Source organism: Pygoscelis adeliae, unplaced genomic scaffold (assembly GCF_000699105.1).
Source record: "Pygoscelis adeliae isolate BGI_AS28 unplaced genomic scaffold, ASM69910v1 Scaffold21, whole genome shotgun sequence".
In the NCBI taxonomy this organism is placed as follows: domain Eukaryota; kingdom Metazoa; phylum Chordata; class Aves; order Sphenisciformes; family Spheniscidae; genus Pygoscelis; species Pygoscelis adeliae.
This window is the reverse complement of record NW_008824243.1, coordinates 3,892,980-3,905,770: the sequence shown is the minus strand read 5'-3', so window position 1 is coordinate 3,905,770 and position 12,791 is coordinate 3,892,980. Positions and strand designations below refer to the sequence as shown.

General features: G+C 37.5%; 1 protein-coding gene across 1 annotated transcript; it reads right to left on the bottom strand.

Annotated features, from left to right (window-relative positions):
- Positions 1-2,414: 2,414 nt before the first annotated feature.
- PDCL2 (phosducin-like 2) lies at positions 2,415-9,489 on the bottom strand. Its single transcript, XM_009335208.1, is given in 6 exon segments — positions 2,415-2,578; positions 2,936-3,144; positions 5,884-6,027; positions 8,613-8,703; positions 9,199-9,319; positions 9,484-9,489. Coding segments are annotated over 6 exon segments (735 nt in total).
- Positions 9,490-12,791: the final 3,302 nt, after the last annotated feature.

Here is a 12,791-nt window from a genome sequence, read left to right as displayed (position 1 = left end):
AAAATCCAGGAGAAAATAGAGGAATATTTTCAACAAAAATGCATAATTACCAGAACTAGAATATGGCCAAGAAACCAGGAGGCTAAAAATAGCATCAAGCTGTATGTATCAAATTTGCCACAAGATCTTTAGTAACTAAAGATCTAACTAACTAGTAACCAGTAGTAATTCTTCAGAAAAACATGTATGGGAGCGTAACACCTACCTCTACTGCAATGTTGCGGTAGCAAATTACTCTTTGTGGCTTGCACATCTTGCATTTTGGGACTTGACAAGATCAAAACAGGCAACACAGCTGTGGAGATGACACACATTTGCATTTTTTGCTGAAGTTGTGGCCTAACCAAGGTCATTTTTTTTTAATGCTGCTTCTTTTTTGGAAGTATTTTAAAGGCTCCTGAAGGAACAGGGCAGAAAGCTTAGAAATGGTGTGGTGGTTTTATGAAAGTATTCTCCACCTAGAAATACTATTTTTCTGGCTCTTATTGTCAATGTGAGTTTGCTCTGATGTATAATGATAGTTTTGTTTCACTCACAAAGATTACATGAGAGCCAACAGAATTTTCAGGCATTGCCAAATTATGAGCAGCAAATCTTTTGTGAATTATTGAATGGTGGGACTACATTGGGCCAGAAATGCAGAAATTTCCAGTGTACTTCCATTAACTATAGCCATGTTTCCTACAGAACCGTCATCGCCATCTTGTGCCTGATACACTTCAGGGCCACTGAACGATCATCTGCTCAGAATGTTCCTTTTTGGTCCTCACTGGCATATTCAAAAGAAGATCTGTTTGAGAAAGCTGATTTTGAAACTAAATTTCACATCATTCCGGAATACTAAAATCAGTGGATTTGACACAGCTGCTGACTTAGAAGCCTGTCACAATCTACATAATCCTTGTAAAGGTTGACTAACATTCATTCCTAGACCCTTTTCCTACAAATGGTGTAACTGGCCAAGAACCAGAAACATCTGCTTTTAACCTGCAGATTCCCTCGGATTTTGCTGCTGCTTTGTCACATCTGACGGCTGCAATCATGATTGCATGGTCACTTCATTTGGACATAAGTAAGGGTCACCGAAGGGGAGGTTTGGTGCTTTCCTGCCATATCTAGTGACGTATTCCTATTACTTCCAGTGTGACAACACTAGCACTTGTACAGTTGTGTATTGTGCTTGTGTACCTCACGGCACCCATAGTAGCAGGAGGGAGGTTCACCGCTAAGAGGAAGCAGTTGGTAGCACTCCTTTTATAGCAGCCAAGACTGATATTCACCTGACGTGACTGTGGAATCATATCTAAAGTCACTGATGACCTATTTACATTTAAATCTACCAGTTAGCTTTTTAGTTTGAAGTGGCAGATAATGGCAGATAAGACATTATCTCTGAAATGTGTCTGCTAGTTATCTCTTTGAATCTGCAAAATAAAAGTTTCTAGAAGTGGTATCTGCCAGTAGGTATTAACTAATAGCACAGCTGTATCCTACTGGGTGAAAAAAAAATGGGTAATGTTAATTTTCTTGTTCTTCTTAGGTATCTGTGTGCCAAGTGTTAAGTGAACGGTTGCTGTTTCGTTTTTCTTTCTGCATCCTGATGATATAAACCATGTCAACTGCATATAACTAATTCTCCATTAGCACATTGAGATTGTTTTTTTGATGAGTCGTCACTGGAAAAATAACATTAATACCCTACAATTTGATTCACTACTCAAATAAAAATGTTGAATCTGGAGCATGGTCTCTTCTTTCACGCGTGTAGTTTTGCTTATCTACAGCTGTACTGTAAACTATTTTGTTAAGGATATATGTATTTTTGTTAAGAAGGAACAACTGATCCAACCGTCAGTATTCTAAAATAGTTGGAAGATTATCCTTGACACTGGAGAAGATTCTTGAACACCTGTCAAACAAACGGAACTATTAGTTGATGGATTCGGGGCCAAATCCTGATCTGATATCGCTATACACACCATTGTCTTTGGGTCAGCTTTTCAGTGGGGGGAACTGAGAAGGTCCTTGGCAGAGTAGAGTTCCACTACAGTTGCTTCACTGAGAGTTAAAGGAGTATCTTGCAACCATGCCGGATAAAAGGAGGAAGAAAGTATGGATTGGAGCCCACCAGCTAATACCTTCCCCTTCCCATTCCATTTAAGTGGAGTTGGTATGAGATGGAGAATCCAGACTCTCGGTGTCAATGACAGCCATCTATAGGTATCCAAAGGTAAGGATGGCTTTCATTTACTACATCAATTTTCTTCTACAAATCAAAACCAAAAAAACATACAAGTGAAACAAAAGCTCTTTTTGTTTGGGTTTTTTTTTAATTGTTTCAGGCTTACCAAAGGAGTAAAAAACTGTATTTGAGCTGATTTATGTCAGAACAGATGATCTGCATTAAAATTTTCTCAAGTAATAGGTGATTTCATCACATCAGTACTTTTTGTATTGGCATCTTCATGAGCAGAAATATTTCACGCTGACAGTGTCGTCATATTCATAATGTCCTTTTTGGGTTTTTTTTCTAATTCAGTTTCTATTGCTCCAACTTGTGCTAGTTTCCATTCAAGCTCTGTAAAAACAAACGACAATTTATTCTGATAATTGCAATAAATCCTCACTTAAGAGGAAAAGGACTTTTATTAAAAAGACCAAGCTCCATCTCAACAACAACAACAAACAGAGCCATCCTTGCGACAACCCAACTTTATCTCAGTAAAATATCTAACCGTGAAATTGCAAAGTATCCATGCTTACCCAATATTCTTACCACAGAATTACATAAATTATTTCTTTGCTTTTTGTAGACTTTTTTCTACAAAAATATTCAAAAACCTTTTCCACCTTTAAGCAGTGATATTTGGGTCTAATGATTACAAACAACATAAAATGTTCTATAACATGAATTATTTAAAAATATTTCTCATACCTTCCACTTTAAGATCTATTCCCCCACATGCAGCTACTCCAATGAACCTGCCTTTTATTTCACGAGTTTTATATACAAGTATTGTGGGTAAACATCTGTCACAGTAATTCTGAATACAGCTGTTTACAATGGCTTTGAGAAACTTGACCTCTGGAAACTTTCTGGCTAGCAGGCTGAGATGTTCGTTAACCAGTAAACACATTGGGATGCTAGAAAAGAATAAGAAAGTATGAAGACACTGGTGTAAATGATTTGCAAAATAACTAAAGTTATTAAAAATAAAACCTTTGAAGAATAAATGTACCTTTTCCTATAGTCTGCTTCTACTTTAATTTGTTGTAAGAATTGCACCACAAATTTTATTTAGCTGCTTCTAAGATCATTGTGATTTAAAGAGCTGTCCAAGTAAGAATTTTCAATGCATACATAATAGGCACAGCCTATAAAATATGTCAGTAAAGCTACCAGACACTTCAAGCATTGTGCCTCAGTTTTGATCTCCACTAAGATTTTAAAGCTCATTTTGTCCATTTATTGTAGAGTTTAAATGAGAATTTTTAATCTGTAATATACATTTTACTTTAATTTATTTGAACTAGCTTTCAGTTTAACATTTAATTACTTCTTCATTCTTTTAGTAAAATGTGAGTAAAGTCAGGGAAACCTTTGTATAGTCATATTATCACCATAGGCCTGTTCATTACTTTCGTAGCTCCTTTTTGCAATGCAATCGCCATATAAACCTCAGTTAAAAAAAACCCAAACAAAACAACGGGGTTTTTTGTTCCCCTCCAGCCTGTTAACCTTTTAGAAGTTAGGATCTTCATTGTAACTGACTGAAGTTAAAGCAGCTGACTTAGCCTACGGACCCTCAAAAAGTTCCAGCAGCACCCTCCCGTGGCCAAAGACAGGTGAGGCAGTTTTGTTACTAGCCATAAGAGACTTTGGCGATCTCATATTCATTCCTAAGGAATTCTGAGTTTCCTCACAGACTCGTATTTATGCAATGACAAAGAACAAAATTGGTTCTCCAGTAAACAAAAACAATGAAAAGCAAGAAAAGCTATTTTCTTTCTTCAGATCTGTAAATTTAAATTATTGTAATTTGAACAATTTCATTTCATAGCATCATAGAATACCAGGTTGGAAGGGACTTCAAGGATCATCTGGTCCAACCTTTCTTGGCAAAAGCACAGTCTAGAGAAGATGGCCCAGCACACTGTCCAGTCAAATCTTAAAAGTGTCCAATGTTGGGGAATCCACCACTTCCCTGGGGAGATTATTCCGATGGCTGATTGTTCTCATTGCGAAAAATTTTCCTTGTGTCCAGTCAGAATCACCTCAGCAGTAACTTGTACCCATTACCCTTCATCTTTTCCATGTGACTCCTCGTAAAAAGGGAGTCTCCATCATCTTTGTAGCCACCCTTTAAATACTAGAACATGGCGATAAGGTCTCCCCTAAGCCTTCTTTTCTCAAGGCTGAACAAACCCAGTTCTCTCAGCCTTTCCTCATATGGCAGGCTTCCCGGTCCTTTGATCGTCTTTGTGGCCCTCCTCTGGACCCCCTCCAGCCTGTCCACATCTCTTTTGTATAGCGGGGACCAAAACTGAACACAGTATTCCAGGTGTGGCCTGACAAGCACTGAGTAGAGTGGGATAATGACTGCTTTACCTCTGCCGGTGATGGCCTTGTTGATGCAACCCAGCATGCTGTTGGCTTTCTTTGCTGCAGCAGCACACTGTTCACTCTTATTGAGCTTGTTGTCCACGAGGACCCCCAGGTCCCTCTCCACAGAGCTGTTCCCCAGCCGGGCAGATCCCAGCCTGTGCTGCACTCCTGGATTATGTTTTCCCAGGTGCAAGACCTTACATTTGTCCTTGCTGAACTTCATAAGGTTCTTGTTAGCTCACTCTTCTAGCCTATCCAGGTCTTCCTGCAGGGTGGCTCTCCCTTCTGAAGTGTCCACTTCCCCACTCAGTTTGGTATCATGGGCAAACGTCATCAGGGCACACTTGATCCCATCATCCAGATCACTTATGAAGATACTAAACAGCGTTGGGCCCAATATCCATCCCTGGGGGACCCCACTTGTGACAGGTTGCCAGTTTGAAAAGGAGCTACTTGCTACCACCCTCTGGGTGCGGCCTGTCAGCCAGTTCCCCACCCACCGCACAGACCACTTGTCTAGACCATAACGTAATTTGACTGACCTATTCCTATTGCTCCTGGAAATAATACTCAATTCCTGACAATTGAGAAGAATCAAAGAAGCTTCCTCCTCCCAACAGGCTTTAAAAGAAGGAAAAGAGAAAGCTGGTCTGAATCTAAAAAATGCATTAAACATTCCATACTAATTCTCAGTGCTTTTGAAGAACATCTAATAGAGTTGCTAAAATATGCTGAACTGATCATGGGAGTCCTTTGACATTTCTCCTGGATCCTGTCACAACCTCTGCTACCATTAGAGAATTTATTGGGGAACTGATAAACTAACAAATTCCCTAGCTTTCCTCAATTTTCATGACTGAGACTTTTCGTATTGGGCTTTTGATTTGCTCGAGTCAAAGGGGAAATAAAGGTAGAATAATCCTGTTAGAGCACTCCTGCTGAGAAAAAGAGTCTGCAAACGAACTTCCCTTAGCACAGACAGCGGACACCACTTTCTCAGTGAAATTCAGAAATCTCAGTGAGTTTCGGTACATGGTGATAAGCATACATAGGAAAAGGAATCTTTCATATAATTGAACAAAGGTGAAGTGATTAAATCTCACTTTGTGAGACGACCTCCTAAATCAAGGAGGTCCCATGCTCTGTGATTCCATTGCCTCCAAACAACTGCTATGTCATTAGCCTATTGTATTTCATTTTTCTTGATATTGCTTCTTAATTACCAGTTCAATTCTCTGTATTGAAGTATTCAACATCTTAAACAAGAAAGTAATTACTTTGACCGATAAAGATGAATTATAACCCAAACATCGTCTGGAGCGTTTGTAACTTCCTTTACGTACTGCTCTCCACAAATTTCTCTTAGCTCCCCATACTTTTGCATCCTCTGAAGACATTTCCATTCTTGCAAGCGTTGCTGCCTAATTAAAAAGTAATAATAAAAATAAGCATTTGGAACACCTTAAATAAATTTTAAAATAATATCTAGTGCATCTCTCAATTACTTTAAAAATGTTTTGAGTAACCCTTTAGCTCAAGGTCTTCTAATGTAATTTCAGAGCTAGAAAGGCTTCTATGCTAATCTTTATTCAATAAGATAACATTAAAATACATTTTCTTAGACTTATGTTCCTCAGTATCAGATTTGGGAAACTTGAGTAACAAACATGTTGCACAAGGGTTTATCATTTGAGACAAAGCAAGAAAAAATTAAAGCAGGTACTAATTGTTTTTCTGATTCTGAAAATGAGACTAGTTTGAGGAAGAACTACCAGTACTTATACTAATATTTATGAGACCATTTTAAAATAATTCATGAAAATTGGAATGTAAAAACAGTAGATGGCAGTCTTCATCTATAAAAATATTACAAGGTAGAAAAGGAAAATTCCTCACTGAGCTTTGTTGAATTAAAAGCAGCTATTAATTTTACTAACTGAAAGCCACTGTAGAAGTGGCTTTTTCAAAAAAGATTAAATAATATATGTGCAAGGTTATTATACTCTAGCAACAATGCATGATAATTTACGTTCACAACTTCCACATAATTATGTGATTATCTTCCTATGAGAATACAGCACTAGATACACAGTGTTAGAACCAGAATTGTTTTAGTCATTTTAACAAAGCAAAAGCAGTAAGTACAGATAGAATCTAGACAGAGGGAATGTTTTGATCATATTAGCATTTTTATTCTGTGTAAACTACACGTCTCATTTTTCTCAGTTACAGTACAAATCTCTGCGGAACTCAGCAGAGTACTTTGTAAAATACCTACAAAAATATACACGTGAATGTCCAGTATAGCTAAAATTACTAAGTCTCCATACAAGCTACCAAAGTCTTCTGAGCCTGAATTCATAAAACACATTGACTCTGCATGGTATTGTAGGTAAAATGATTCGTGTACTCCTATTAAAAAGTTGAATAAGGTTGTGCCACAGTTACACCTAAGAACAGTATATGGTATATCACAGACTTACACAATCGTAGCATGGCTGAGGTTGGAAGGGACCTCTGGAGGTCATCTGATTCAACCCCGCTGCTCAAGCAGGGTCAGCCTTGAGCAGGCTGCCCAGGAATGTGTCTGGATGGCTTCTGAACATCTCCGAGGATGGAGACTCCACAGCCTCCCTGGGCAACCTGCTCCAGCGCTCGGTCGCCCTCACAGTAAAAAAGTGTTTCCTGATGTTCAGAGGGAACCTCCTGTGTTTCAGTTTGTGCTCATGGCTTCCCATCCTGTCACTGGGCACCACCGGAAACACCCTGGCTCTGTCTGCTTTATACCCTCCCTTCAGATATTTATAGACATTGACTAGATCTCCCCTGAGCCTTCCTTCTATATAAACTTCAAACGAATATTTTCACAAAGTAAGAAATAGAAAAGCCATTAAAATTAATCTTAGATAAGAAGCAAAGTAAACACAACAGTTGTGTATTAGGGGTCCACAGCTGACTGGATAAACATCTTTCAAAAACACACAAGTTTATCAACTTCCACCATTCCAGCATAGAAACTGCAGTGTATGATATAATGAAACTGTAATTCATAATAAATTTTACGTTAAATTTTTGTTTCAATAATATACTTAGAAAGCACACTGTACCAGAAATGAGTGCTATCCAAAAGGCAGAGATGTATTTTGCTCATAATACTCAGATTAAGTATTTAATTATCAATTAAAAATACTAAATACTTTGGTTCCAGCACTGATATATAGTTTTCTTTAACAACATGCCATCCTGATATAGGTGGCACACACTCCATATGCACAAACTCAGTATCTTTTACAAAGTTGGGGCCATGTATGTTGGGACCCTGTTTTTCCTAAAGTTCTTGTGCAACATGATAGAAAAGGGATACCCGTGACCAACTGTACATTTCCTCCTGGCTTGAAATCTGCAGAAATTGCTATCCAGAAGAGATGAGAGAAAATGGGATACAGAACTTCTCCTTTCTTTGAATATTTTTCAGCATTGCCCTAACTCCTAAAGACTGGCAGAAAGTCTTTTCAGAGTGATAGAATGAGAGGTACAGTTTAATAAGGGAAACAGAGAATGAACCCTCCTTGTGTAACAGATAAATGTTGAGTATACAACACTTCAAACATGCAACGCCTCTAAACATACAGTAGCATGATCCATCTTCAGCTGAACTGAGGATGTGTAACAGTGGTTCCCACTGTGGCCCCTTCTATTCTTTTTCATTTAAATATCCAGCTTTAAGACTAAATTAAGTATTTTAAAAGGGGAATAACTTTGTTCTAACAAAACGTCAAAGTAATATATAGTGTAAACTGCATCTCTTTGCCACTGACAATCAGGAAGATGTAGGACAGTAATGTGAGTGCTGTCTGCTGGCAAAGGAGTGGAAGGTGAAAGAAGGCAGTTGTGTCAGTCAGCAGACATTACTGTTCAAAAGGTTCTGAGTTTATGTTTCAGGAGCATGCACATATACAATAGTGACATGTGCACTGTTAATCTGGATAGAAATATCTTACTATACCTGTACATTTCAATAGCTTTCCTATCAGCCTCATCGAAGTCATCTTCAGCTTCCTTTAATTCTTCAAGATTCATTCTTTCATATGGTTTCACTAGAAATAACAAACAAAAAATTAGTCACCTTTTGTTCTCCAAAGTGTCTTCAAACATTTTAAATGTATGAAAAGTATTACACAGACATGGAACTAATGAAAGAAAAAGATGTACTAATTTCAGAAATTAGTCAACTTTTGTATAGCTCTGGGTAAGAGAGAGAAAAAATGAAATTTATTTAACTATAAGTGTACAGGAAAATACAGAAATACAGGAGTGGATTACTACCAGTTTTTCAGAATGTGAATCTTGCTTATACTGACTGTTTCCTTTATGAAATAATGAAAATGAGTTATCTGTACATGTTATATGCCATAATGTTTGTCACTGTGTTGTATGTTTAATTCAGAACCTTTTTAAAATAACCATGTGAAAATAATTAAAATAAAAATATAATTATTGTACAATGTTTAAGTTACAAAAAGCATTCTTGAAAATAACTCAGCTTTTCAAATTTTGTTACAGTAATGGTATGTATTTTCAATTTTACTTGCCTTCTGCTTCTTTCTGCAAGTGTAAAACCATTTCTTCGATTTCATCTTTTGGTTTTTCTTTTGGAGGAAGAATTCCAAAATCTCTCAGTATGTCATTCCACTCAGTATCTTCATTTGGATCCTGTTTTAATATTATGAAACAGAACTAAACCAACAAATTGGTCCTTTCCAGTCAACAAATTGAAAATCGGTCAACAAATTTTTTAAACCAAAACCAGCCCTTTTTCATTTTGACATATATTAAGGATGTAACAAAAGGAAACAAATACTTAAGGGCTGCAATACCTTCATGGACCATTCTCTAGAATGGATTTTCATTTGTCATTTTTCACTTCTGAACAGAAAACAGCAACAAAATAGGAGAGAAAGAAAACTCAAAATGTAAGCATAGATAAAAAAATCAGTCTCCAAAATATCAGCTAAAAATTGTCTAAAACATATATGGAAGCCTACTTCAGAAACTCAAAACTATACACTGCTTAATTAAGCACACTTAAAGAAATACAGCTTTATACAGGCAAGATTTTTGTATCAGTATTTTTATGTTACTACTAAGAATAAGGTATTGTCACTGTGAATAAGCATGTAAAAGCATGCCTAGAATCAGAAGAAAAAAAACTTTTTATTTTAAATGAATGATTAATATTAATGTGTCAACATAAGCTACTTCATACACCATGTTTATAATACAGGACTTCTGCAGGTGTTAAGTCTACATTAGTGTTAATTTTAATTAAATGGTTAAGATAAAGGAACTGTATGCTATTTATGAGACTGCATTTCTACTGAAACTGTCACATTAAAATAATCTGTTTATTGTACTGGACTGGTGTTGGCATGGTAGAACAGCAACACATTAGGAGGCCTCTCATATGGATTAAAAGTAGTAAAGCAAATTTTAAAACAGGTTGTTAATCAAAAAGTGTGGTATTTTTGGCCCTGAAATAATGACTTGTTTGAAAACCTTCATAATGAAATCTCTGTATAGATATTTATATATCAGGAATATTGAATGATATTCATAATTCCATAATAATGCAGCATCAAGTTAACAAACAGTACATTACAAAAATTCTGCCTGAGGAAACATCCAGGATTTCCACTGGATTACTACCATGCCCATGAGTACTACATTGGCCTTTTCAGCCAACGGCTGCCTCATTTTTATTCAACAAATCTCTTGTACAAAATTTAGCATGAGTATAATGAAACAAATTCTAATTCAAATACTACACACGCCTCCATGAATTTCACAAAGGAAAAAGAAGTGCTTTGCATTTTAGGTGAAAACATACTTGGGAAAACCACAAAGAGAGTAAATAGAATCAAGGTATTGCTCACAAGAAAGTTAAGTACAGTGGGTTTGCAAGAAGACTCTTACCTTTGCCAGTTTCTTCCGGCATGAGTGAGGAAGCAAGACTTTGCAGGGTTTGGAGTGGAAAGGAAGTGGCAATAGTTATGGCAGTTCCTGCAACAGTCCTAATGCTCAGCAAACTGCAGGCAAGGGTACGGCTACCGATATTCACTACTAGTGGAGGACTCTGGCTTTGCAAACATCTAGTTCCTTATTGCTAAGATACAGCAGAGCTTTCATACCAGAATACTTTAATTGCTTTCTTCTGCAAAGCTCCAATACCCAGATTTTGGACTAGAAATGACAACTCCATTGTAAATAGTTAATTATAATATTTGGAAAATGAATTATGCTCTGTAACATACTACCTATAAGGACATGGTTATTCTGTCATCAAGTTTTTGAAATATACTAGCAAACTTACTTTAACTTTATCCATATATGAAAACGTAGATAAAGAATTGAGAATAAGTAATGTTTTCTCCGTCTTTGATTGAGAAGTAATTGATATAATCCATTGGAAAAAATAAAAGAGAAACTCCATATATAACCTAATGAATTAGATGGTCACTAACGGGTCTGGAATAGGAAAAACCCAAATGAAGTGTAATTCCCCAGGGTTTACTTACATAAAAAATTCTTACAGTCAGTCTTACTGCAAGCTTTCAAGCCTTCACCAAAGAAGAATTTTGACTTAGGTACAGTCAGGGTATCAAAAAAGTCCACAGAACTAAGAGGACTACACCTCCAAGGGAACCACTCAAGAAACACGAGTGATACACATGCACTTTGGCCTCCACACAAGTGCTTTAGTGTACGATTTCCTGACTTAAGTCAGGATCAGATTTCTCCACAGAATGTAAATCCTTCTCCATAGCAGGATTATGAAGAATCAGGAGGCATTAAAAAACATAATAAAAATCATCATCATAACTGGACAAATAATTTCAAAACCATGCAACAAAAAGGACTACTGAAACAGAATTGGAATGTAGGTAACTTAGAAGATAAGCTCTGGCCAGTTTTTGCCAGGAAAGTTTTTGACATTTTATGTTTTTCTGTAAATTTAGGTCCTACATAAAATCTGTGCACAGTATTTTATTTAAATGGTGTATTTTATACTACTTCTATTTAATGTTTTTAACATTCAATAGGCTGGTGTAACCAGTTGTACACTGGACATTTTCTAGATGCTGTTACATCTACAAAACGTAAAAGCAAAAAAAAACCTGGATCAAGAATCCTAGTTCACAGTAAGCATAACAGAAACAGCTATCTCTCTCTAATAAACCTGAACTCCAGTCTCAGGGAAGAGGAGATCAGAAGCTAGCAAACCTTTAACAATTTTTTATCAAATTGAGTTAAATAATGTTTAAAAAGTTGGTGTTAAGTGATTAGTTCAAGATTACAGTAATATGCACAGAGGAAATAAATGAAAATGTGTGTCAAAATTTCAGAAGATATTTGGTGGTAAGAATGCAGAGGAGCCAAGCAATGGCAAAAGTGATCCAACGTAAATTGGTTTCGGAGTATGAAGCTAGGCTGCAGAAGCAGTATTACTCCACTAGCAGGCCACAATCCCAAGTGAAAACACTTCTCATGACACTTCTCACTGCTGCTAATGATAACGTTAATTACCAGCAGCTTTGCCACAGGTAATGCATAGATCAAGTCTGGGAACCCACAGGCTGGATAACTTCAATCCTTAAGTGTAAATAACACTTCTGGTAAATTTGATTTTTAAAAGTTCTGGGTTTTTTGGCGAATGACATGAAACAAATTCTCAATTACGTTTTTAAAATATGCTACACCTACAATCGTCCAGCTATCGAAGTGTAGTGTTTTATTATTCTTACAGGGCAGTAATGATGGTTAATTCTTAACCGTTAGAAACTCAGAGCTTCCTGATGTATTTGCACAAGAAAATCCCCGTCTGCCATTTCTCAGGACCCCCGCAGCAGCTGGGAAGGCTACGCAGGCCCGGGGGCAGCGACACTGGCTCTCTCTGCCCCGTGGGGCCCTGCAGCAGGCTTGGCCATGCCGAGGGAGCCCTCCCCGGTGGCCGGCTTTGCTCCTGCACTCCCCACCACCTCACCCTTCTCTCTCTGCCCAGAATGTGCGGCGGTTGCCTCAGGCAGCACGACAGGGCTCTCGCAGCACCCAGCGCCTCTCTCGGCCCCAACCGCTCCCCACCTGCAGCCTCCCCCATTTCCTTGGCATCCCCACCCCAACTCCCTCA